General features: G+C 43.6%; 2 protein-coding genes across 2 annotated transcripts in view; one reads left to right on the top strand and one right to left on the bottom strand.

Annotated features, from left to right (window-relative positions):
* The window catches only part of CHST7 (carbohydrate sulfotransferase 7), a 194,258-nt gene that overhangs the window by 26,976 nt on the left and 140,245 nt on the right, over nucleotides 1-27,037 (top strand). The window lies entirely within an intron of this gene.
* SLC9A7 (solute carrier family 9 member A7) overlaps nucleotides 5,436-27,037 on the bottom strand; it is a 148,501-nt gene continuing 126,899 nt past the window's right edge. The window contains exons 14-16 of the mRNA XM_030806702.1: nucleotides 19,849-19,931; nucleotides 12,127-12,232; nucleotides 5,436-5,944 (exon numbers count right to left, since the gene is read on the bottom strand). Of these exons, the coding sequence (XP_030662562.1) occupies nucleotides 5,693-5,944; nucleotides 12,127-12,232; nucleotides 19,849-19,931 (441 nt within the window). The 3' untranslated portion in view covers nucleotides 5,436-5,692. The remainder of the gene's footprint in view (nucleotides 5,945-12,126; nucleotides 12,233-19,848; nucleotides 19,932-27,037) is intronic.

Below are 27,037 nucleotides of genomic sequence, written 5' to 3'. Positions count from 1 at the left end.
ATGCTCTAACACCCTGCCACTGTTTTTCCCCCTAAGTGCATCAGTGGTGTTTCTACATTTGGAAATCACTTGTTCACATTAAACATCTGGTATGATTACATTAACTTCCACTGCAGACAAGGACAGGGAGAGATAGGATGACGGGATGACGTGAAACAGACCAACAGACCTCTATTTTGGAAGGAACTGTTAGTTCTTTGTCCTAGACCGAATCGTTCATGGATAGCTGAGATACCCTTTTGCATGTTTTCTAAAGAGATTCCATTTGTCAGCCAAACCACAGAGGACATTTTCGGGTCTAGTGAACACAGCCTGAAGAGCTCCTTGCTGTTTGCTTGATGAAACATTTGATGTCACAGTGTGATTTCTGCCTTCCAGGCATCAATGCTTATTTGTCTGATCACCCCAGTAACCACCCTGGATGCTCGGATCCATATGCCCTTCCTGTGCTTGTTTCCTAGGAAGAAATGTGGCCTTATTTAAATTCCAAATTTTCTTCTCTAGGAGAGAAAGTTCAGGTTTCTGGTAGTTCTCAAAAAGCGTACTAAAAGGAATGGCAGCTTTCATCTTCTGTCAGGGCTATACAAAAGTGTGCATCTCCTTAATTACCTGCTACGGAAACCACCACCATCACCATGTGATAGCAAAGGACCACAACCTTCTACTTTACTCCAGCAGTAAAAGGGCCAACCCTTATTTTGAGGAATCCACTGTGGACTCAGGCATGAGGATAGGTGAAGGAAAAGAAAATCTGACTCCAGAGGAGACTATTAGTTTAATTCCAGGTGAAATTAAAAAAAAAAAAAAAAACAACAGCTTCCCAGAAACCTTCATGCTTGATTAGTCAGCAGCTCAGTTAAGACAATACCTTCCCTTTATTCCCCACAAGTGGGAACCAAGATGACAGGTTTTTAATTCTCCCCATACATACCCCAAGTCACCCTTCTCTTTCCTCGAAGGCTCCAAGGTTTTCGTGATCTTTTCAGCTGTACTTTATGGAGTATGTTCTTGAGTTCTGCAAAGATTAGCATCAAACTCTCTCACAGCTGCCCAGTCTGTATTATTGATCAATACTCAGTTCGTTTCACATGACTAACAATTTAAAAAAACACCTTCATCTGCTAGGCCATTCTTTAAAATCAGATTCCAAATAGGGTCTGCTGCGAGCTCTAGACTAAAGGCTCTTGTCAATCCTGGCTGCACATCAAGAACACTCCTGAGGTTCCAAACAAAGCATGGATTCCAGGTCCCACCTGAAGCTACTGAATCTGAATCTCTGAGGGGAGGGCCCTTGCACTGATTTAAAAACAAAAACTGGCCAGATGATCCTAATTCACAGCCAGGGTTGAGAACCTCTGCTCTAGAACATCGGACTCTGCTGAACTGTCATCCCCACCAACCCAGAACAAATACGTGTATAAGATGACTTGGGTTTTTACTCTCTTGGAAGAACTTTGTTTAGTTGGATGTACCATTACTTAGCAGTTTCAATCTGATCTTATGCCAGACTGGCAGCAGATAGTTGGCCTTGTGTTGAATGATGCCTGACACAGCATAGGCAAAATGCTTCTAGATGTGGAACCACTTGACGAATGGATTCACATTCCCAGGACCCCTGGTAAGGTCAGGGTTATTCTCCACATCTTACAAACAAAAATTAGGACCAAAGGTCAAAAATTAGGACCAAAGTGCCTTACTTTGATTCACCAAATATTTGTAATCAAATAAGGACTTAGAACACTGGAAAGCAGTTCTGATTCCAAATGGCTGACAGCTCGGGGTTAGTGACAAAAGGCAAGAAAGGGAGACCAGCCTGCATTTCCAGCTTCCTAACACACAGAGAAAGGCCAGGGTAGGGTTACTGGGCAAATGCTGCAACTAGGTTCTGGGCCCTCTCTTCCCTGGGTAGGCCTTCTGGGTGGGCCTCCTGCCCTATACAAACCATCCCCAACCCACCTTGTTTACACTGGAACTACACTGTCGTAGACAGGAATTCAGGGAAGAGGACAAGCCATAATTAGGATTTCCTCCCTGTTTACCCTGTCATCTCCCCACAGGAAAACCCTGATGGGAAGCCCCCCCCTCTAGTTTGGTCTTGGCAATCTACATTTCCTTGTATGTGAGTAGATCAGAATCAAATGTTTGCAATGAAGACTACAAGACCCTTTGGGGATAAACACAACACTCTATGAATTGAACTAAGACTAGGAAGGGAAACTGGGTGGTTATTTTTCTTCCCTAAGAGAGTCATTTCTTGTAATCTTGTAAAAGCTTTCTAAAAAAAAAAAAAAAAAAAAAAAACAAAATAATGGCCAGGGGCGGTGACTCACGCCTGTAATCCCAGCACTTTCGGAGGCAGAGGCAGGTGGATCACGAGGTCAGCAGATTGAAACCATCCTGCCCAACATGGTGAAAGTCTGTCTCTACTAAAAATACAAAAAAATTAGCTGGGTGTGGTGGCATGCACCTGTAATCCCAGCTACTCGGGAGGCTGAGGTAGGAGAATCGCTTGAACCCAGGAGGTGGAAACTGTAGTGAGCTGAGGTCATGCCACTGCACTCCAGCCTGGGGGATAGAGCGAGACTCCATCTAAAACAAAACAAAACAAAAAACAAAACAAAACAACAACAACAAAACAACAAAGCCTTGAGGTGAACAAAGAACCACCACCAGGGTGTATCTGTTAGTTTTTTCCCTCCAAAATTAAGTAAGCAATATAAGATAAGCAAAGCTTTATAAAGACCCAACCAAAGAGCCAAGCAGCCTATCTCTCCATCTCTGCGAAACAAAAACAAAAATGAAAACAAAACAAGCCTTGCCTTTTAGATTTATATGGCATGACTGGTCATTACTGAGATAACTCTGCTAGATAAAAAATCCTGTGCTGGTTCTGGACTCCAGCACATATATAATACAGGCCTCTGCCAGGCCTGGTAGCTGCTGTCTGCAACCTCACCCCAGGATATAAGAACTTCCCTTCCAGGGGCTATGAAAGCTCTTTCTCTGGCTGTGGGGTGTAGGTCTTATTCTTAAGTCCTCCACTAGCCTAGTTGACCCTGAGGCCTTATGGGTTTGGGTAGGTTGTTTAGCATTTTTCAAACTTCCAAAGCCCATGGATGACCATAAAATCAAAATGGACTTTATTGTAGATAAAAAGGAAAGAGGAGAATAAAAATCATTCAACTGTATTTATTTTTTTTTTTTTTTGATACAGGGTCTCATTCTGTTGCCCAGACTGGATTGCAGTGGCATGATCTCAGCTCACCGCAACCTCTGCCTCTTGGGCTCAAGCAATCCTCCCACCTCAGCCTCCCAAGTAGCTGGAACTACAGGCATGTGCCACCATGCCTGGCTCATTTTTGTATTTCTGTAGAGACAGGGTTTTGCCATGTTACCCAGTCTGGTCTTGAACTCCTGAGCTCAAGTGATCCTCCTGCCTCAGTCTCCCAAAGTGTTGGGATTACGGGCATAAGCTACTGTGCCTGGTCTCAATTTTATTTTATTGAACCATATGAAATTGCCACTCCTGTTTTTACAAAATGGTCAAATATCAGCAAACTCATATGGCTCAACCTAATTAAATACGTATTTTCCTGATTTGCACAAATTATCAATTCAAACACAAAGTTGTGAAGCAATGTCTTATTTAAAAATTAAGCATTAAACATGCGAATTGAGAAGATTAAATGGCTGATTTCGCTACGGGTGGACTAGACTGGCACACTATTTTGTCTGCCATCATAAGAAAAACTGGCCAGTATGGTGAAACCCCGTCTCTACTAAAAATACAAAAAATTAGCCAGGCGTGGTGGTGTGTGCCTGTAATCCCAGCTACTCAGGAGGCTGAGGCAAGAGAATCGCTTGAACCCGGGAAGCGGAGGTTGCAGTGAGCCGAGATCGCACCACTGCACTCCAGCCTGGGCGACACAGCGAGACTCCATCTCAAAAAAAAAAAAAAAAAAAAGAAGAAAAGAAAAACGCCCACGTTATTGAAAGCATTTTTTAGAAATTGGGTTGCCAAAAATAAGCTAGCACTGAAGCACAGAGACATTAGGAGAAACTCAAACTTTTCCCAAGAGGTCTTTCTGTATTTCAGCACTACAGGTGTCGGCAGACAGAACAGCTCATCCAGAAAGAATCCAAACTGAAAACCTAACTTTCAAATCACACCCACAGGTTAAGCTGGTGCAGCAGCCTCCCTAGATACAAGGAAAATGACCCTTCTCTGCATGGCACTCAGTGGTGTAAAGACACTCGGATTCTTAAGCTTATAGAAGACAGAACTTTCTAGTGGGCTGAAAATACTTAACGTTCCATTGTTTGCCCTCTGATTCCTCAGGTGGCCACTGAAATCTCATGCATTTGTCAGCTCAAAGTTTGGAATTCTACCCAGTCTTGAGAATACTATCTTGTATTTCTTTGCAGTAATTTTTCTGCATTGAGATTTCTTTCCCTCTTAATTCTAGCCTGGTGCCTTGTAGGTTTCTGGCTGCCTTCTTTTTCCCAGATAATAGCATCTTACAAAATTTGGTGTCATTTCTAAACCCAGAGTAGATACTTCAGTCCTAGTGATTATTTCCCTAGGCTGTCAGCTCATATGGTAGCCCTCAAAAGTTGAATGCTGGCCAGGTGCAGTGGCTCACAACTGTAATCCCAGCACTTTGGGAGGCCAAGGCAGGTGGATCATGAGGTCAGGAGTTTGACACCAGCCTGGCCAACATGGTGAAACCCCATCTCTACCAAAAATACAAAAAATTAGCTGGGCATGGTGGTGGGCACCTGTAATCCCAGCTACTCAGGAGGCTGAGGCAGGAGAATCACTTGAACCCATGAGGCAGAGGTTGCAGTGAGCCAAGACCACGCCATTGCACTCCAGCCTGGGCGACAGAGTGAAACTCCATCTCAAAAAAAAAAAAGTTGGGTGCTTTTTGCAGTGATACCATCATCAGTTTCTAAATACCTCCTTTCCTCAGATTAATTAAAAAATAAGAGTATAACACTATTTGCCTTTGGTTTTAAACATTTCATAACTACTTCTTTATGGATATAGCCAGAGAAGGAACTATAATTCTTCGTTCCATGTTGAAATGTTCATGGATGTATTTTCAAATCTTCAGTCTAGAAAAAACACAGGCAGCATAAAGTCAGGAATCCTGATATGAGGTTGCAGTCAAGCAGCCTTCGTTGCCAGAGCCTCCAAATTGCTTTTTCATGTTTTCTGTCCCATTTAACACCAGTTTCCCATAATCCTTGGCGTTCCGATCTCAATTGCCTTCCTTCTCTTTAACTTGATATTTCTATGGTCAGCTTGACTTGCACTGCTGTGTACTGAGATGCAGCCTCTCATGGGAGGAATCCCCCCGCCCAGCACCTGCCTCGCCTTGTTCAGATACTGCAGGTGAATGAATTAGGAGACCATTAAAGCATGCTATTTTTTTGTTTAACTCTGAAACAGCGCACTACTATGTGAAAAAAGTGGGAATAGGTCTACGTTTGTCTGAATTTAGAGACACTTTTGCCTCACCATCTGCATTGTGAGTTAAAGTTTAAGTGTTACGATAGCTTCAGACCCCAATAAAATAGAAGAGTTAGTTCAATCTAGTCACTGCCCCACCTCAAACAACACTAGGGCTTGCAGCTGTCCTCACCCCATCGGGAGCCTACCCCATCGCGCCAGGACTTGGGGGGAAAGTCAAGCATTATCTTCCAGAGGAAACACTAGGCGGGTGCCCCGGCTCGAAACCTTCTGGTCTCCCATTCCCAGGTCTCGCTCCAGCACTTGCTCCGAACTGCTCTTCGTTCTCCGGCTGCCCTCCAGACTCATGGAGGCGGTGTGCGAACTTGAGGAGCCATTTGCAGTCACTGTGCTGTCCCCGTAGGTCAATGTCAGGTCGCCTTCGGTCAGGATGAAATCAGAGTCTTCCTCTCTCAGTGGCTCTTGGTTCTGAAAAGTGCAACCAACAACAACAACAAAAATGAGAGACTGATATCTTCCAGGTTTGGCACCAACCCCAATCCCAATCCCAACTCCTCATCTGAAAACTGGGGATTATGAAACTTGCCTGCCTTGAGCCTCTAGCGTGGTAACTGGATGTAAACTGTAGAGGGCCAGGCACGGTTGCCAGGACTAGGACTTAGAATACTAGAAAACAGTTCCTGAATTCAATGTGTGACAGCTTGGGGTTAGTGAAAAAGGGAAGAAAGGGAGACCAGCCTGGATTTCCAGCTTCCCAATCAACACACAAAGCAAGGCCAGAGTAGGGTAATTGGGCAAACGTTGCAAATAGGTTTCAGGTACTGTCTTCTCTGGGTAGGCATTCTGGGTGGGTCTCCTGCCCTATACAAACCGTCTCCAACCCGTCTTGTTTACATTGGAACTACTCTTTGTCGTAGACAGCAATTCAGGGAAGAGGACAAGCCATAATTAGGATTTCCTCCCTGTTTCCCCTGTCATCTCCCCACAGGAAAACCCTGATAGGAAACCCACCTGCCACATCCTCAGGTGGATGAATCAAATGATCCAGGGAGAGCAAAGTTGCAACCACTTGAACTATCAGATGGTAGCGAGAGTGTTGGAGACGGCATGAGGTCAGACAGGACCTTCTTCCTCCAATAGATTTAACCAACAAAACAAGGGGAGGGCCACAACCCAGCGCCCCCGCTGCATTGAGGCCTATTGAGTACTGTGCACTGCCTTCTAGAAGGGCAAACACAGTGTCAAATATGCTGGGTAAACTGATTTTTTCTCTCCTGTTTCCCACCGACCCTTCAAAGCTCATCTGAAGTCCTGCATCCTTTTATGAGACAGAGCCTTCCGGGCGCCGAACTGGCCTCTCTGACCCCCTCAAGGCCCCCACGCGGTCACACTGCCCAAGGCCATGGGCAGATTCCCCCAGATCAGCCCCATCTAGATGACAAACGCCAAAGGGCAGTGACCTCCTTCTCCACACCTTGGCACCTTCCTCAATGGTGCTTACCTCACAGTAGGTGCTAAGTGAATGCCAGGTAAATGCACCAGCTAGGGAAGACTCATGGGTTGAGTTTCCTCTCCCAGACTTATTTCTGTGCACTCACTGGCAGCAATCACATACTTGTTTTCTGCATTCTCAGTGATGTCAACTTCCCTACACACAGTCTACAATGTGACTCCACTTAACTAATGCTTCAGCATTTTTGACAGGCAAGCACGCAACTCCTCTCACTTGCTGCTTCAAATCCTCACTGGAACGAAGCAGGGTGCAAATGCCCAATGAGACAAAAGTCCTGTATTCAGGCAGATGCTCAGAGCACAGTTCTAAAACTTGCTTTAAACTCCCAAATTTCCTCCTCTTTACCAGTGTTTAGAAAGTCCCAAAACTCAATCTGCTTTACAGTAGCCTTCTTTCTTTTTCTTTTTCTTTTTTAGTTCACTCTTGCCACCCAGGCTGGAGTACAATGGTGCAATCTTGGCCCTCTGCAACCTCCGCCTCCCAGGTTCAAGCAATTCTCCTGCCTCAGCCTCCTGAGTAGCTGTGATTACAGGTGCCCACCATCACACCCAGCTAATTTTTGTATTTTTAGTAGAGAAGGAGTTTCACCACATTGGTCAGGCTAGTCTCAAACTCCTGACCTCAGGTGATCCTCCCGCCTCAGCCTCCCAAAGTGCTGGCATTACAGGCGTGAGCCACCGCACCCAGCCAGTAGCTTACGTCTCCCATCCGAATCTCCAACTCCCAGGGAGTTCACCTTCCCTGTCTCGGCACATCCCAATTCTCCCATTCATACATGTGCTACATAATGATTTTGTTCATCTCTGTCAAAATCTCTCTGCCAGGGCTCTTGGCTCCCAGTTTTCAGGGAAATGGTCCTGGCACATATTTTACTGCTTCAAGGTTTGGAGCCATCGAAGGACAGAGGCAAACACAGGATAACTGCAGGTAAGGGTAATTCTGCAAATGAAGGAAAGCCCACCACAGCACCACAGAGGAAACCCTGGGCATGAACTGTGATGTGGTCCACTTTCACTCTTTGCAGAGGGAAGCAGGGCCTAAATTCACTGACAGGAGAAAACAAGACTAGATGTCAACCCGTTGCATTTGCGAAACTCCCAAGCCCAGACATAGTACTCAAGGAAAGGTCATTCAGAAACAAGGCCATAGTAAAACCCATGGAGGCTGGGTGTGGTGACTCATGCCTGTAATCCCAGCACTTTGGGAGGCCAAGGAGGGTGGATCACGAGGTCAGGGGTTCGAGACCAGCCTGGCCAACATGGTGAAACCCCATCTCTATTAAAAATACAAAAATTAGCCGGCTGTGGTGGTGGGCACCTGTAATTCCAGCTACTCAGGAGGCTGAGGCAGGAGAATTGCTTGAACTGGGGAGGCAGAGGTTGCAGCAAGCCAAGATTGCACCATTGCACTCCCACCTGGGTGACAGAGCAAGACTCTGTCTCAAAAAAACAAAACAAAACAAAACAAAAAAAACACCCACGGAGAGGCCAGGCGCGGTGGCTCACACCTGTAATCCCAGTACTTTGGGAGACCGAGGCGAGCGGATCACTTGAGGTCAGGAATTCGAGACCAGCCTGCTCAACATGGTGAAACCATGTCTCTACAAAAAATACAAAAATTAGCCAGGCATAGTGGCACGCGGCTGTAATCCCAGCTACTCGGGAGGCTGAGGCACGATAATTGCTTGAACCCGGGAGGCAGAGGTTGCAGTGGGTCAAGATGATAGCATTGCACTGCAGCCTGGGTGAGAGAGCAAGACTGTCTCAAAAAACAAACAACCCATGGAGAGTGATTCTGACATCAAAGCCTACTAATGTTACATGCAGATGATAAAACTAACCTGTTCCCTTGAATTCGAGATGATAGGATGGACACAAGTTTGTTTTGTTACGCTGAAGGTCTGTATAATCATGTAACTAGCTGTGCAATTAAGTCTGCTATGAAAATGCAGTGAAAACACCTGCAAACAACAGTGTGTGGGGATGTGTGCATTTTAAGTAACCAGAGGTCATTTTCAAAAGTGAAAGAACATTGTCAGGAAGGGGGCTACCACACCTAAGTGGTTTAACATTAGTGGAAATAATGACGGATGAACATCTTAGAAATCTCCAAATAAACTTGGCAAAGTAGAAAACACCTTTTAGATGGTGGGTAAGAACCACGCAACAGGTGTCAAAAGCTACGAGAACTGCCCAGTGTGAGACCCTCACCAGGCACTAAACTTTGCAGTGAGCCCCTTCACCTCTGTCAGCTTTGGGTTCCTCCACTGATAATTTTGAAGAGACCCTTTGCTCCCACTGTCTCAGCAGCAGGCCCCACCATATCTGGAGCTGGCTGAGACCCTAGGCAGGACCCCGGCTCAAAGCAGCAGCAGCAGCAGCAGGACTGAGGGTGATTCTCACTAGAAGCCCAAGTCACTCAGTCTTAGGTTGGCTGTGGGGAGTCACAGCTGAAGCATGACCCCCAGAAGAAAACTTGGAGTGGTCCCTTGAACTGCTGGGAGAAGCAGTTGAAATTGATGCAACTGTAAGCTTGCTGAGTTTATGCCGAGTTCAAACGAGTCCAGATATTCCTAATCTATGAGCAAGGGACTGGTTAGTAAGCTTCAGATTAGATAAGGTTTTTATAAAGTTTTAATAGTGGGTTTGTTGTTTTACTATTACATAGACATGAAACGTGATCCTTATTAAAACCCGATTAAGATGGAAAGTTTTACAAAGTGTTTAGAAGAGACTAGAGTTAGAAAACAAATTTATATATATAAACCCAGTGAAACTTAAAGATCAGAAAGTGTAATCACAGTTGGGGCTTCATTAGTGGGAGAAGTGGAGATGCCGTCAGCACCCTTTGTCTCCGCTGATGTATGTAAAGGGCCCCTACTACAACTTTAGACAGCGGGCCAAACTGAGTAAACCATTCAGCATTCAGCACAAGACAGCTTTTCTTAAGTAAGCTAGTAGCAGGATGAGAAATTACAAAACTAAGTTTTTAATCTATTGGTTTGTGTCCTTCTAACCTAACAGGTAACTAGCATTATTATTTAGGCTGATAGATATTACATTTAAAAGTTACCACAAGCATTAGACATCACTTTACAAACTGGGAGCAGTTCTACGGAAATGGTGTTCTCACCATCCTACATATTTCTTTTTGTCATTTAAAACCAGTTTATCACAGGTGGCACAGGAATTTCATTTTTATATGGGGAGGAGCCGTAGGTGTTGGAAGTTCAACTATCTTTAAGATACTTTAAGATACTTAAGACTTTAAGATACTTTAAGATACTTAAGACTTTAAGATACTTTAAGATACTTAAGACTTTAAGATACTTTAAGATACTTAAGACGCTACTGTCACATTTGGTGAAATTTCCAAGCAACAGCTGTTCCAAGCAACAGCTGTTCCAAGCAACAGCTCCAAGCAGAACTACATTTTTACCAGGCAGAACCTGCTGTGAAGGGGGTGAAACCCAGTAGCCCAGCTGAGTTTCCAAGTGTAAAGTTCTGTTGCTGCCTACCAGGACTTTTCAATGGTCACCTTCCTCTGAGGGGGCCAAGGAGGGGTCCGAGGGCCTAGGGATGACAGACACACAGAGCTTACTCTCTGCAGCAGTGGGTTTAGGACACACGGTGACTTGGCAGTTGTCATCCCTGTTCCTGAAGGAAGAGCGTGCCATTTAAGGAGCTGCATCCTCCAATCTCAGCTGCTCTGATGTGGCTGCCCTTCTCTTCCGCCCCAGCGCCCCCACCTAGCTATGGTGTCCACATCCCTTTCCCCTCTGTACCACATGAATGTGCACCGCCTTTCCTAACCCTGCTACCCCTCGTTAGAACTTACCTGTTTAGGGCAGTTCTCTTTCAGATCTAGGCTTTGTGTTCTGCCTTCTCATCACCAATCAAGTAACCTGCAGGTTATTTGCTAAGAATGTGAAGACCTGCATGAGGGTCCCAGCTAATTACTAACTGTGGGCCCGGAGCCAACTCACATCCTTTCTGAGATGCACTTCCCTTCTCTGTAATGCTGCAGTACTCACTGATTCATGGTATGACCCAAAGAATGAACTTAGCCTTTGTGAACTCTAGAGCTGTACGCAAATTTTAGAAATTCTTTTCTTCTAGGGCATAATGACTGTGTTAGTGACAAGATGATTAGGATGGTCGAAGAGGGATGAAGGAAGGCCTTTGACCTCTCCTCTACTCCTTCTACGTGGGTAGCTACCTTGCTCTCTCTACCTCTCTGCCCTGTACCCTGCAACCCACACCAGGAGTTCAGGAGTCAGCCCTAAATCTAAGACGTCCACCAGTGTACATGTTCTTTTCATACTGTGCTGAGTCTATTTCTAGAATCTGAAAATGGAAAGAAAGGACCTAACCATATCAACATAAATAAACTATTTTAGAAAAGGAATCCTTGCATGCTTTGTGGTTCAGTGTATCTTCATGTATTTCATCATTTAATGCTCCCAGCCAGCCCGTACTACTAGGCCCATTTTATAGATTAGAAAACTGAGATGTAGGCCGGGCATGGTGGCTCACGCCTGTAATCCCAGTACTTTGGGAGGCCGAGGTGGGTGGATCATGAGGTCAGGAGTTCAAGACCAGCCTGGCCAACATGGTGAAATCCTGTCTCTACTAAAAATACAAAAATTAGCCCGGTGTGGTGGCAGGTGCCTGTAATCCCAGCTACTCGGGAGGCTGAGGCAGAGAACTGCTTGAACCCGGGAGGCAGAGGTTGCAGTGAGCCGAGATTGTACCACTGCACTCCAGCCTGGGTGACAGAGTGAGACTCCGTCTCAAAAAAAAAAAGAGAGAGAGAGAGAGAAAGAACTGATAACTGAGATGCAGAGCACATCTATGGCCTGTCAGGGGTTGCATTCCAATCCAGTGGCTCTGATTCCAAATCCAGTGTTCTACTATACCACAGCGGCCGATGTTGGGGAATCCCATTACCCTGGTAAAAGGTTTCTCTGTTACTATGCAAAATCTATGAACATATGTAAGGTGGCCATTTCTAATCAGCTTATTAGAGAAGCAAAAATCTGTGGATTTGGAGGCATGAGTATGATGGTTTCTTTTTCCTATGTAAGACACTGCCCCGGCATGGTGACAGGACTCCAACCCTGACGTGCAGTACTTACATCGTACACCTGGGGACTGGTCAGACATCGAGCTAGCAAGCCACACCAGGCGGGGAGCGTGGTGGTTAGTGGGGGGCCGCTGTGTGTGAGGATGGGCTTCAGGTAACTTTAAAATGTGAATTAAGGAAAAATGGCTGCAAAGAAAACATATACACAACAAAATGTGCTTAAAAAATCGCCTGACATTCCACCTACAAAAACCTTCTTTTCCCCATTTTACTAGTACAATACACAAAATACTTGTAACATGCAACAGTTTGAATCAAACAGTAAGATATCGGCCTTAAATAGTAACTGTTAACTCTCAGGTTGTTAATTCCCAATTTTCAGTTCAAACGTGTATTTGATTAATTAGAAATGAGATCCCCCTTCTCCCTTTGTCATGTTGAATGGAAGTTTTGGTTTCAATCAGCATTTCAGCCTCTGACACACAACTGGCTTCAGGCCTTGGAAACAGGAGATAGTGTCCCTGGAGTGGGGAGTTGCAGCCCCTGTGTCCCCTCTGCTCTTGTTCTCTGCATGGATTCCTGTTAAACCACTCTACCCAGAGGGCAGGTGGTGGAAATGTTGAAGTTGGACAGGATCTTAGAGGTAGCCTGGGGCTACTATAAAGGCAGAAACTGAGACTTGCCAACATGAAATGATTTCAGTAAGGTTACTCGGACTGTAAGTCTCTCAACTTCCCATACAGGACCATTCTTCACTCTACCCACAACTTCTCTCCTAGACGCTAACACAAGGCTTTTCAACCTCAACACTACTGACATTTAGGGCCAGATCATTCTTCTTATGGGGGGGCTATTCTGTGTATGGTAGGATATTGAGCAGCATCCCTGGTCTCTACACACTACAGATGCCCCTCGACTTATGATGCAGTTACATCCCAATAAGCCCATTAGGTTGAAAATATCATAAGCCAAAAATGCATTTAACACACCTAACCTACCAAACATCACAGCTTAGCCCGGGCTACATTAAATGTGCTCAGAACACTAACATTAGCCTATAGTTGGGCAACATCATCTAACACAAAGCCTATTTTATAATAAAGTATTGAATATCTCATGTAATTTATTACATACTGTACTGAAAATGAAAAACAGGATGGTTGTATGGGTACTCAAAGTATGTTTTCTACTGAACACAGATCAATTTCACACCATATCGTAAAGTTGAAAGATCCTAAGTTGAAGCATCTTAAGTTGGGGACTGTCTGTAGATGCCAGTAGCACCGTTACTCCCCTCTCCAAGTTGTGACAATAAAAAATGTCTTCAAAAAAATTGCCAAATGTCCCCTGGGAAGCAAACGTGTCCACTGCTCTAACATGAAGGTCAACGGATAAGCAGAGAGCTTATCTTGCTTGTCTGTCACTTGGTGAATATTGGCGCTACCAAACGCACAGCCCTATGTGGGAAGCTCCATGATGCACCAGCCACGTTTTGATACAGCCGGGACCACTTCTGAAACCTACAGCCTAAGCAATGTGGAAAAGGTGGGGTCTCAGATGGCCACTTCCACTACAGGGATGGCCAAGAGACTTCAAAGAAAGTTGAGGAGATGCCACCGCCATCTGTACCTAACAGGATGACTGCTGGGAGCATCACCCCTCACTTTGTTTTCATTTAGAGCAGCACAAGAGAAAAGCAGCTCTCTCTAGAGGAGGAGATGGAAGGGAGACACTGGAGCATGCTTATAGTTTGAAATTACTCAACCAAAGAGGATGTGAGGGCCTGGCTGGAGCTCTGTTTTTTGTTTTGTTTTGTTTTTTTGAGATGGAGTCTCGCTCTGTTGCCAGGCTGGAGTGCAGTGGCGCGATCTTGGCTCACTGCAACCTCCGCCTCCCGGATTCAAGCAATTCTGCCTCAGCCTGCCAAGTAGCTGGGACTACAGACGCGTGCCACCATACCCAGCTAATTTTTGTATTTTTAGTAGAGACAGGGTTTCACCATGTTGATCAGGATGGTCTTGATCTCTTGACCTCGTGATCCACTCGCCTTGGCCTCCCAAAATGCTGGGATTATAGGCGTGAGCCAACGCGCCTGGCCTGGAGCTCTTTATACGCAGAACCAGCTCCCCTTTGCTGTCCTTGAACCACATCCCCAAGGAGAGATGCAGACCAGGCGCTCCTCCAATTTGGGAAGAGCCCCTACAGGCCTGTCAGTTTTCTTGTGTCTTTGGCTCAGAAGATAACAGAGGCTCAGATCTACAGAATGACAAATACGCACAAGGCCAGGGGAACTCAGATACTGCTTTTCAGTTCTCCGCCTCAGGTACTCCAAAGACAAACTCCCCCTTCCTCCTCTCCAGAAGGCCCCATGACAAATTCTTCAAAAAAAAAAAAAAACAAAAAACAAAAGAAATATGTGTGTGTGTGTGCGTGTATATATATTTATATTATATATATATTATATATATATATATCCAGTAAGCTATATATATGTTTTTAAATATTCAAACTGTTGGATGGGACAAAATAAAACGTCAAGTCTTTCTATCCCACTCTAGTTGTTCTGGTAATTACATTACGACTTTAGATAATACACTTCCCCCCCATTTCTTGATTTATAAACTTTAGTCAGAGGCTTTTCCTTCCTAGTAAGGATGGTACGTTTAACTCACTTACATTCCTGTCTCTTTTTTCCAATTTTTTTCTTCCCAATTTTTATTATAATTAATTTTATACTGGAGATATATAACATTTGCTTTCTACTTTATAACTAATAAGTAGATTTTTTATGCTTTGTGTATAGATTGAGTCTAAGTGTTAAAAACCAGTAAGCAGGCTGGATGCAGTGGCTCAGGCATGTAATCCCAGCACTTTGTGAGGCTGAGGCAGGCAGATGGCTTGAGTCCAGGAGTTCAAGACCAGCCCGGGCAACATGGTGAAACCTCATCTCTTTAAAAAAAAAAAAAAAAGCAAAAATTAGCAGGGTGTGGTGACACATGCTAGCTACTTGGGAGGCTAAGGTGGGAGGATCACCTGAGCCTAGGGAGGTCAAGGCTGCAGTGAGTTATGCTTGTGCCACTGCACGATCAGTGCAGACTGAGACCCTGTCTCAAAAAAAAAAAAAAACCACCCCCCCAAAAAAAAAACAAAAACAAAAAAACAAAAACCAGTAAGCAGCATTTGTAATATAACATCACTGCATGAACGCTGTTCTCTGGAGAACCAAGCAGAGTGGTTGGAGCAATATAAAAAGAAATGTAATACACTGTTATTTAAATTTTGTCAGTCAGAAGAGAACCCTTGAGTATCTTGCCAAATAAAAGATCTTTTCTTTTTGACTTTGTTCACTTCTTCTGAGTTATAACAATCACTGTCCCCTTTGTTGGATTTTGTTTTGTTTGATCTTTATGTTATTTTTCTTCCTTCTTACGGGGTCTGCATGGTGCTAAACTTTCTGAATTTTTACATGTCTGAAAGCTACCCTCCTTCATTCTCTTATTTTTGATTGACAGTTTGGGTGTATAATTCTAGGTTCAGACTTCTTTTTTTCATTCTAGAACTTTGAAAACATTGCTCAACTGTATTCTAACAACCAATTTTGTCAATGAGAAGTCTGATTTTTGCTTTTTGGAGGTTGCTTATTTTTATCTTTGGAAGCCTCAAAGATTCCCTTTTTCTCTTGTAGTTATGGAATGCCCCTGAACGTGTCCATTCAACCTGCTCACACTTGGTGGGCCCTTGCACTCCAGAGACAACTGTCCTTCTTAGCTAAGGGAATTTTTCTTCCATTATTTCTTTGGTACTTTTCCTCCAAAGTCTCTGTCCTCTCCTTTCAGATCCTGTCAAATGATTTGGACCAACTGGTTCTGACCTCCATATCTTGAAACTCTCCTCTTACATGTTTCTTTTTGCCATAATTATTGGACTTTTTTTTCCTCAACTCTATCTTCCACATCAACAATTTGGTCTTCATCATATTCAAGTTGTTAGTGATCCATTACATTTTTTTGGTTAATTTCAGAAACCTTGTTTTTAATTTCCAAGAATTTTTTGTTTGATTTACTCCTTTTTCTAATAATCTTCTCTAGTATCATGACTGAAAAAGCCTTTCAACTCTCTAAGGATTTTATTAGAAAAATCAAAAAGTATATAATTGTTTAATTAGGCCCTCATGTCTCTATTTAGTTTTTCTGTTCATCAGACAGGTACAGACTCCTACCATGGCCAAAGTTGGGTGGGGAGTTACTCTCAAGAGAAAAATCTTTGATGCCCTCAAGATCTGTTTCTCTAGCAAGCCCTCTCCAGGCAGTGTCTCTAACTTTCTTTAGATATCTGTGGCTTGAAGAAAAAATTAGCAGCTACCAATTGATCTGTTGACACAGGAAGTACCTGTTGCAGCTGTTCTTAACATTCTTTAATAAAATCATCTGGACAAATTGGCTCAAGACTTACCTTTGTCTTACATTACAGTTTTTCCTCCTTTTTAGTTTTTTTCCAAACTAAAAAGTCACTAAAATTTAGATTCAGATGAAACTTTAGAGATAACCCCTGTTCCTCTTCAGAGGATCAGTTTCTCACTTTAGCACTGTGTCACTCTCCTGGTGGATGCTCTCCCATTTTCTTTACATCCTTTCTGAGACCAGCAGGCAATATGCATTCTGGATTCTAATAGTCCACATGGCTTGAAAAATCCCTGGGGGTTCTATTTCAGTTAGTAGCAAACAAGGTAATTTGAACCAACCTTTCCACTGAGAACAACTAGCAAAGTTAGACAAAATAAAATAAGACAAAACCATCTGCTTGAAGGCTTCAGAAAGCTACCAAAGCAGTGAAGAGGGGTGGAATTTGAGAGGAGGAAACCAAAGAGGTGAGCCCTATGGTTGGTGAGCCACAGTTTCCCTAAAGGCACCTAAGAAACAGAGCACAGCATTTGGCAGAGTCACAAAGATAGAGTGAACCTGACAAAAAAGAAAGTCCAGGGCCTACCGAGGAAGAAGATGGAAATCAGGCTTTAGGTGGGGAATCCTGGAATAAAGGGTAAAGAGAAAACAGACTAACTCTCACAGGAACTAGGGCCCGACATCAAATCATCCTTATTCCTGATTAGATTAAAGTGATCTGCAATTGCTAATACCCCTAGCCTAGCCACTGACCAGATATAAGCTTAAATCATCTTTGAAGGATGATGATGTTAGGCAGAGCATCTCAAATTATCTCTAGATTTTTTTCTAGAGAAAAAATTGCCCATGCTTGTCACTCAGTAAAAAAAAAAGATGCACAGAAGACCAACAATAAAGCTTCTAGAAGATAACATAGGAAATTGGCTTCATCACTTTGGGGTAGGCAAAGATTTCTGACACAGGACATAAAAAATACTAACTAGGAGATCAATACATTGGATTAAGACCTTTTGTTCATCAAAATATTCTATTTAAAAAGTGAGGCTGGGTATGGTGGCTCACGCCTGTAATCCCAGCACTTTGGGAGGCCAAGGCAGGCGGATAACTTGAGGCCAGGAGTTCCAGACCAGCCTGGGCAACATGGTAAAACCTCGTATCTACTAAAAATACAAAAATTAGCCAGGTGTAGTGGTGCGTGCCTGTAATCCCAGCTACTCGGGAGGCTGAGGCATGAGAATCACTTGAACCCGGGAGGCAGAGGTTGCAGTGAGTTGAGATCACACCACTGCACTCCAGCCTGGGCGACAGAGTGAGACTCTGTCTCAAAAAAAAAAAAAAAAAAAAAAAGGTGAAAAGGCAAGTTACAAAGTGGTAGCAGATATTTTTACCATGTATGATCAGCAAAAGACTCATATCCAGAATGCACAAAGAACTCTTACAAATCAGTAAGAAAAAGGTAGACAACTCAATAGAAAAATGGGCAAAAGACTTGAACAGGCACTTCACAAAGAAACATACCAAATGGCCAGTAAATATATGCAAAGGTGCTCAACCCTATCAGTCATCTGAGAAATGCAAATTAAAGCCATGATTAAATACCACTACAAACCCAATAGAATGGCTAAAATTAAAAAGACTGACAACACCAAATGTTGGTGAGGATGTGGAGTAACTGGAACTCTCATACACTAGAAGTGACTGTGTAAAGTAGTACCACTATTTTGGAAAACTGGCACTATCTTCTAAGGTTGAACCTACCCATTTCCTATGACCCAGCAATGTTACTCCTGGATAGATTACCAAAAAAAAGTATGTATATGTACATCAAAAGACATGTACATCAATAATAGAATAAATTGCGATATATTTATATAAGAAATACTATGGAACAAGGAGAACAAATGAACTGGAACTACATATAACAACATGGCTGTATTATACACATGATGTCAAGCCAAATAAGCCAGACACTAAAATATATATACTGTATAATCCTATGTATAGAAAGCTGAAAAACAGGTAAAACTATTAAGTGTTGCTAGAAGTCAACAGAGCAATTACATTTGGGGAGGGGGAAGGGGTAGTAATTGAGTCGCGGCATGAAGGGGTTGGCAATTTTGTTTCTTTCTTTCTTTTTTTTTTTTTTTTGGAGACAGGGCCCAAGTAGCTGGACTACAGGTGTGTGCCACCATACCTGGCTAATTTTTGTATTTTTTGTAGAGACAGGGTTTCATCATGTTGCCCAGGCTGGTCTATAATTCCTGGGCTCAAGTGATCCACCTGCCTTGGCCTCCCAAAGTACTGGGACTAAAGGCATGAGCTACCATGCCCAGCCTTGGAATTTTGTTTCTTGATTTGTTTGGTGTTAAATGAGTGTGTTTATTTTCTGATAATTTACTGAGCACTTATTATTTGTGTACTTTTCTGTGTATCTGCTATACTTCAATAAATTTTTAACATTTTCAGCATCTCCAAAGACCATAATATGCCACCTGACCATTTGATGACTATGTCAACTTAAGAAACCATGAGGGGTTGGGTGAAGTGGCTCATGCCTTTAATCCCAGCACCTTGGGAGGCTGAGGCAGGCAGATTGCTTGAGCCCAGGAGTTCAAGACCAGCCTGGGCAACATGGCAAAACCCTATCTCTACCAAAAATACAAAAAATTAGCTGGGTGTGGTGGCATGCACCTGTGGTCCAAGATACTTGGGAGGCTGAGGTGGGAAGATTGCTTGAGACCGGGAGGGGAAGGTTGCAGTGAGCTGAGTGCACCACCACACTCCAGCCTGGGCAACAGAGTGAGACCTCATCTCAAAAACCAAAAACAAACAAACAAACAAAACAAAACAAAAAACCATGAGGGTTTAACATTTTGGTTTTTAATTTTCACTTGAGACCAAGTGAATCTACTGGAACAGGGTTTGCCCTGCATGTGGCCCAGTTATGCCAGTATCAGATCATACAAGATCAGACTTGGCCAAGTTCATCCAATAGGAATTATCCTCCTCATATGGATTAACAGCTGAAGTTCTACTTCCTTTTCTGACCATAGTATGATTCATTGTGTAATTTTAATCTAATCACCTAAAAAGGCATAGTTCCCTGGACACAAAGCTCTTAAGAGCCACATGAGTCTACCAGGCTGTGGGCTGGTTACTCTAAGGATATGCAAACATTCCTCTCGGCCAGAGAGATACTCACCAGGACTACCTATGGTTGAATGCTCAATGCACATGTTCCATGAGAGGATGGGCTATCCCTGTCCCAAGCATGCATCTTTCCTTACTTATCAGGTGTCATTCGCCGACAATTCAACAAGAAGATTTCATCCCCAATGTTTCACCGACACAGGGGATGCTACTTAAAAGGATACTTGTGATCAAAGCTGTACCACAGCCTGAATATCCATGCGCTCTCCTGTTTTGTCCGGTTTCCTCTGGCAGAATCTGGGCCGTCCTAGGAACAAACAAGAGGGCACATGCTTAGTTGTACAAAAGGGATCTCAAAGAAAGGGAAAAAAAAACTTTTAAAATAACTTGTATAGCTCTGGAGCTCATAGTCAAACATCCCACGTCAGCAAAGTTTCAAAGATATATTGGGAGGTAGCATTTGAGCAGAAATTAAACTCAAAAGGCAGAAAAATCAGTCTCCAAAGTAAAAAGGCTGGGTTATGTCTGTGGATAGCTCAAACTTAATATGGAACAACATTTCTTTTGGCATTCTTATTGCAATTTTCCTCGAAGTGTCTTTCAGCAGATTAATTACCCTAAAATACTCTAGATCCTAATAGGCCAAAATTGATTTACAGAGAATATTTTTAAAAGCTTTTTGTAAAAGCAACTTTCCAATCCCCATCCCCAAAGTAGGCCTGTGGAAACCACATATTGTTGAGTATCCTGACAAACTAGTTAAGGCTTCTCTGTGGTCCTTACCCAGGGACCTACACTGTGCTCCAGGTGGTAAGGTACTTGTTTCCCCGCCAGCTTTAGGAAGGTGGGATCAGTGGGCAGGAGAAACGAGCTCGAACTAACAATTCTGTTATTTTATCTACCATCAAGTAGCAAGTTCCTTGCTACTCTCATGCCCTTCCAGTTTAAACATCCCCATCATGTAACTTTCAAAATAACCTGCAAAATCAAACATTCATTTGAGGTTTAGGAAATCTGTTCTGTGCAAGTATCAGAAGCAGCACAGTTAATATAAAACTCAGACTGACTGCAGCAATTTGAGGGTACTACTAGGGCTATGCAAGCACAGACTGCTTGTGAAGCTATTATCATCATTCTCTTTAATATTACAGGGAGAGGCAACTCTGCAAGTGAGGGACAACTGACAATCACCAAATACAACTTGAACCAAAATTACAAGTAGTTTTAAATCATGGTGAGTGTAAATTCTACCTGCAATGGCAACACCAATAATTAGTCAAAGATCTTTGAGAAGCACATAGACAAGAAGGAGAGAAATTAGCAAGCACTATTTATTAATACACTCCTAAAGTTTCCAACAGCAAAGATTATTTTTAAAAATTGAATCCCCTCGGTATTTCAGGAATGTTTAGTGATGGATATGGAAATGGCTCAGTTAAATGGGCCCTTCTGTGGATGAGGAAATATAAACAAGGAGAGACCCCAGAGACCAATTTGATTTTACATTTTTATAAATAATGTGCAAGAGAGAGAGCACAGAAATGCCTCCATTTGCAGGGTGACTGATTGCTAACCCAATGACAACTCTGGGAAGATTCCAAAATGCCACGTGACTGAGTAGAAAAGAAGCAGATGACTTTTCTGATAGGCAAATATATAATGGAAAAAATTAAATGGTTCTTTATAAAGTAATAGGTTCTAAGTTCTCAGTTCTAAGTGCCTGTAGAATTTTACTAAGGAAAAAGCCAGCACAACGATAAACATCATCAGGAAGGATACTATTAAACCATCAGGCACAAAACAAGTACCCCAAAGTCAGTTTCTTCCGCTTCTTCCCTTAAATCAATGATGAAAACAACGAACCCTACTCTGTCATCTTAACCTCTGCAAAACCACAAAGCATTTATTATCACTGGACTACTTAATTTGTTGCCATCTAATCTCAAGAAAGCTACAAGAACCCCTGAACTTAAAAGTTAAATTTAAAAAAAGAAAGCTACCAGAGACTTATATAAGCCCCAAAAGAGACAATTAAAATGAGTAAAGCAAGGGAATGGTTTGACAGCAAACTAACAAAAGGTCTTCTCAGGCTACGGAAAGATATGCCTGCAATCCACGAATAAGATAAAGTGACCTCAGACTCCACAGCAAATCCTGAAATGTAAGAAACTAAGAAACAACACTTACAGGCTACAAGGGGTAAATTCAGCACAAGTCAAAGGTGTAACTTTGTGAAAAGGGTGTTAAACAACTTCTTATTCCAAGAGATGGTGCCAGAAGCATGATTAGGTGCAGGAAGAACTTAGATAAATCCACATATGGTGGCTTTGGGGAAATCAGGGCAGTTTTGTGGGACAGAACTGATTTTTTAAAGTTGACCCGGAAGACAAGCAACAACTGCTTCATGACATGATTGGGGCTGCTATCACAGAGAAGCCATTGAGAGCCCTTCCTGTGGGCTCCGAACAGCACCGGACTGAGCAAGGGTCACTATGGGAACAGGCGGAGCCTCCTTCCTGGCTGTACTTGGCGACTCTTGGATTTTCCATTCCTGTGCCGTCCACAGAAAAAGCACAGACTTGCTCCCTCAACTCACCCCTCCTCAAAACCTGGGTTCACACTTCATGTCTTTAGCTCAGGCAACTTCTAGAGCCTGGAGCATTCTTTTTTCCTCTCACATTCTCCCACCCAGAACACCTACCCGGCCAACCTCTATTCACCTTTCAAGCCTGTGCAGAAGCGTGGCTTCTCTAAGAAATGTTTCAAAAGCGACACAGCACTCCAAGAAGTGTAGGTGTGGATATCACAGGCTCTCTCAAGAGACTATCTGGGTCCTGACTGTGCCGCTGCCATTGCCTTGCTGTGTGACGCTGGGCAAGTTACCTAACCTTTCTGTGCTTCAGTATCCTCATCTGTAAACTGGAAATATTAATAATTGCCTACCTCTAGGGGCATTAGGAGGCTGTAATGTTGTGATAGAACAAGAAATATATATCTGGTTTTTGTCTGGCACAAAACTCCTAAAACCCTTGGAATTTCCTGAGTAGATGGGGTGGGAGGAACATCTTTTTTATTAATAATAAGCTCCTTTCAAGCACACCTGAATTTATGCTAATAAGGTGACTCTTGAATGGATACTGATTGCCAGAGAAACCAATCATGTAATTAGAGGATTGGAACTTTTAGCCCCATCCCAACCTCCTGGGAGGGGAGGACCGGGGATTGAGTTAATTACCAATGGCTACTAATTTAATCAACCATGCCTATGTAATGAAACCTCCATAAAACCCTAAATGACACAATTTGGAGGGCTTCCAAGTTGGCGCCACATACTCCCATCCCCATCCGTTGCCCTGTGCATCTCTCCCATTAGGCTATTTCTGAGTTGTATCCTTTATAACAAACTGGTAATGGTAAAAGTTGTGTTCTGTGAGTCATCCTAGCAAATTATCGAACCTGAGGAGGGGTTGGGAACCCCCCCATAGCCAGTCAGTCCGAAGTACAGGTCACGACCTGGGACTTGCAACTGGTGTCTGAAGTGAGGACAGTCTTGTGGGACTGAGTCCTTAACCTGTGGGATCTGACGCTAACTCCAGGTACGTAGTGAGTTAAACTGTAGGAGGTCCAGTTGGTACTCACTGGGAATTGGAGAACTGGCTGGTATAGAAAAAGACCCTACATATTTGGCATTAAAAGTGTTGTGAACGTAGAGAAAAAAAGGTTTTTATTTTAGAACTGTAAAAGATTTTTTGTTTAAAGAACTTAGGATGGTGTCTGATATGTGGCAAGCACTCAACAAATACTGACTCATTATTGTTTGCCATGTGACTTTTTGTGCTGATTAAATATTTGTGAAATATTTAACCCAGAATCTGGCATGTAGTTAGAGCTCATATTACTAATTAAGTTCATTTCCAAAGACTGGATATGTAATTTCAAGCACATATTTGTTTGGGGGAAAAAAAACGCCTAGCCATTAACATCATTTGGCTATCTTGTGTGGCTTTTTACACAAGGAATTTTCATCTTTTTACTGCCATTATTAATAGAGAAGTCCCTTCAAGAAAATACCACCAACCCTGCTTATTACCATTTTTTGAGCATGTAACAATGAGTGTCTATTTCTTCTGCATTCATTAAGCACCTACTATGTGCCAGGCACCATGCTGGGTGCTGGAAACACAAAGAGGAACATAACTTAGCACCTGGCCCTCAAGGAGCACTCTTTCCAGAAGGTGAAGGTGGCGGGGGTTGGGGGGGTAGGGGGAGGGGAGACAGACAAATACATATTGACTGACAAATGTAATGAAGAAAAAGAAAGCTGATTAAAGAACTGGGGAATAGCAAACAGTCCTATATTTAAAATAATTTTTCTAGAATGAATGCATAATGATATCTGTGTAGAGTTACATTTCATTCCACCAATAAGAACAGCTTACTTTTTTTTTTCAGGGATGGAGCATGTGGTAGGCAGAATAATGGCCACCCCACCAAAGCTTTCTACAGCCTAATCCCTGGAGCCTGTTACACTACCTGGCAAAAGGGGCTTTGTGGATGGACTTAAGGTTATCCAGGTAGGCCCAGTACAATCACGTGGGCCCTTAAAAGTGGACAAGGAGGGCCAGGCATGGTGGCTCACGCCTGTAATCCCAGAACTTTGGGAGGCCGAGGTGGGCAGATCACTTGAGGTCAGGAGTTCGAGACCAGCCTGGCCATCATGGCGAAACCCGTCTCTACTGAAAATACAAAAATTAGCTGGGTGTGGTGGCACGCACCTGTAATCCCAGCGACTCAGGAGACTGAGGCACAAGAATTGCTTGAACCTGGAAGGCGGAGGTTGCAGTGAGCTGAGATCACATCACTGCACTCCAGCCTGGGCAATAGAGCAAGACTGTCTCTCTCTCAAAAAAAAAAAGGACAAGGAGGGTAAAAGTGTCAGAGGAAGGAATGCAGTAGAATAAAGGGCGGGAGAGATTCAGAGCTTGATTCGCCCCACTGTTGCTGGCTTTGCAGCAAGAACACAGGAAAGGACCTCAGTCCTACAACCACATGGAACTGAATTCTACCGACAACCTGAATGAGCCTGGAAGTGGCTTCTCCCCAGAGCTTAGCCTTGCCAACACCTTGAAAAACTTGAAGCAGAGAAACCAGCTGAGCCCACCAGGTATCTGATCTACTGAACTGTAAGGATGACAAAACTGTATTGTTTTGGCTGGGCATGGTGGCTCATGCCTATAATCCCAGCACTTTGGGAGGCCAAGACAGGCAGATCACTTGAACCAAGGAGTTCAAGACCAGCCTGGCCAACATGGCGAAACTCTGTCCCTTAAAAAAAAACAAAAACAAAAACAAAACTGTATTGTTTTAAGCCACTAAATTTGTGGTAATTTGTTACAGCACTCACAGACAACTACTACGGAGCAGAAGAGTAAATAAATGATGTCACTTGATTTGGGCCTGATATGCTTTTTTTCTTTTTCAGACATGGAGTCTCGCTGTTGTCCAGGCTGGAGTGCAGTGGCGTGATCTCGGCTCACTGCAACCTCCACCTCCCGGGTTCAAGCGATTCTCCTGCCTCAGCCTCCCAAGTAGCTGGGATTACAGGTGCCTGCCACCATGCCCAGCTAATTTTTGTATTTTTAGTAGAGATGGGGTTTCGCCATGTTGGCCAGGCTGGTCTTGAACTCCTGACCTCAGGTGATCCACCTGCCTTGGCCTCCCGAAGTGCTGGGATTACAGGCATGAGCCACCACGCCCGGCCTGGGCCTGGTATGTTTGGGCTCTGTGTACCCCCACAAGTCTCATCTCAAGTTGTGATCCTAAGTGTTGGAGGTGGGGCCTGGTAAGAGGTGGCTGGATCATGGGGGCAGACTGCCCCCTTGCTGTTCTTGTGATAGTGAGTGAGTTCTCACGAGATTTGGTTAAAAGTGTGTGGCACTTCCCTCTTGCTCTCTCTCTCTCCTGCTCCGCTATGGTAAGATGTGTTTGCTTCCCCTTTGCCTTCGCTATGATTGTACGTTTCCTGAGGCCTCCCAGCTATGCTTCCTGTACAGCTTGCAGAACTATGAGTCAATTAAACCTTTTCTTCATAAATTACCCAGCCTCAGGTAGTTCTTTATAGAAGTGTGGGAATGGACTAATACAGGGCCTTTGTCATATCATTGGGATAATGGATCCGAGATTTCTCAGCAGAGGGTAATAATAGGGTTTAGAAACAGGGAATCAGCCAGGCAGTAGGCTCATGCCTGTAATCCCTGCACTTTGGGAGGGTTAAGATCACTTGAGCCCAGGAGTTTGAGACCAGCCTGCGCAACAAAGCAAGACCCTGTCTCTAGAAAAATATTTTATAAATTAGCTTGGTGAAGTGGCACACGCCTGTGGTCCTAGCTACTCAGGAGGCTGAGGGAGGAGGATCCCTTGGGCCCAAGAGGTCAAGGCTGCAATGAGCTGTGATTGCACCACTGCCCTCCAGCCTTGGCATCAGAGGGAAACCCTGTCTCAAAACAGAACAAAAAAAACCGGAGTCAAGTCTCTGACCGTAATACACAGATAGTTTTCTTCCCTGCTTAGAACTCTCCAGAGCTATGCATTGCCTAGATCAGGGCTTTTCTAATGGTAAAATGTACACACATTCCCTGGAGACACTGTTAAAATGTAGATTCTGCTTCAGTGGGGCTGGTGAGGCCTGAGTGTCTCCACTCTCTTGCTTCTGCCACTCTCCACCCTCGCCCTTTATCACCTTGTCACCAAGCCCTTCAGGATGCAGATCCATCTACCTTGTTGCAGATATTTTCCCAGAACCTGAAAGAATGCCTGAAATAGAACAGGTGCTCAATAACTATTTGTCAAATAAATGAATAAATTGATCTTGACTCTGAGTTTTTAGAAAATAGAAAAGGAAAAGCAGAAAGGGAAATCAGGGGCCAAGGGAGGCATTTGGAAGCACAAAAAAATGGGCGGGTTGGGGGTGGTCACAGAGTAGCAATTGGAGGAAAGGCACCTCTGCAACTGTTTGAAGTTAAAGATTTAGGTGACAGATTTACGGGTATCAGATTTCAGCCTGGAGAAACAAAAACAAAAACAAGGGGGACCCAGAAACAAATGATTCTAACTTGCTCAGAAAGTCATATGTGAACGCAACAATAAACTGCTGATTTTCTACAGTTTTCACTACACACACACAGACAGACACGCACACACGTGTGCATATACACAGGCATTGGTGGTTTCCTTTCCTCCACACTCCATTAATATCCGGCTTGTGACCTTGTCCTGTTGATATGGTAAAACTGGGATAAATTCAGATTCACACTCTTAGCTGCTCCAAAGTGGCCTCATCAATGAGTGCTCTTCTGTAAACTCAGGAAAGGAAGTGAATGATGTGTCTGCATGTGCGGCCAACAGAAATCTCAG

The sequence above is a fragment of the Nomascus leucogenys genome, chromosome X (genome assembly GCF_006542625.1).
Source record: "Nomascus leucogenys isolate Asia chromosome X, Asia_NLE_v1, whole genome shotgun sequence".
Taxonomy (NCBI): domain Eukaryota; kingdom Metazoa; phylum Chordata; class Mammalia; order Primates; family Hylobatidae; genus Nomascus; species Nomascus leucogenys.
This window is presented reverse-complemented; position numbering and strand designations above follow the sequence as displayed.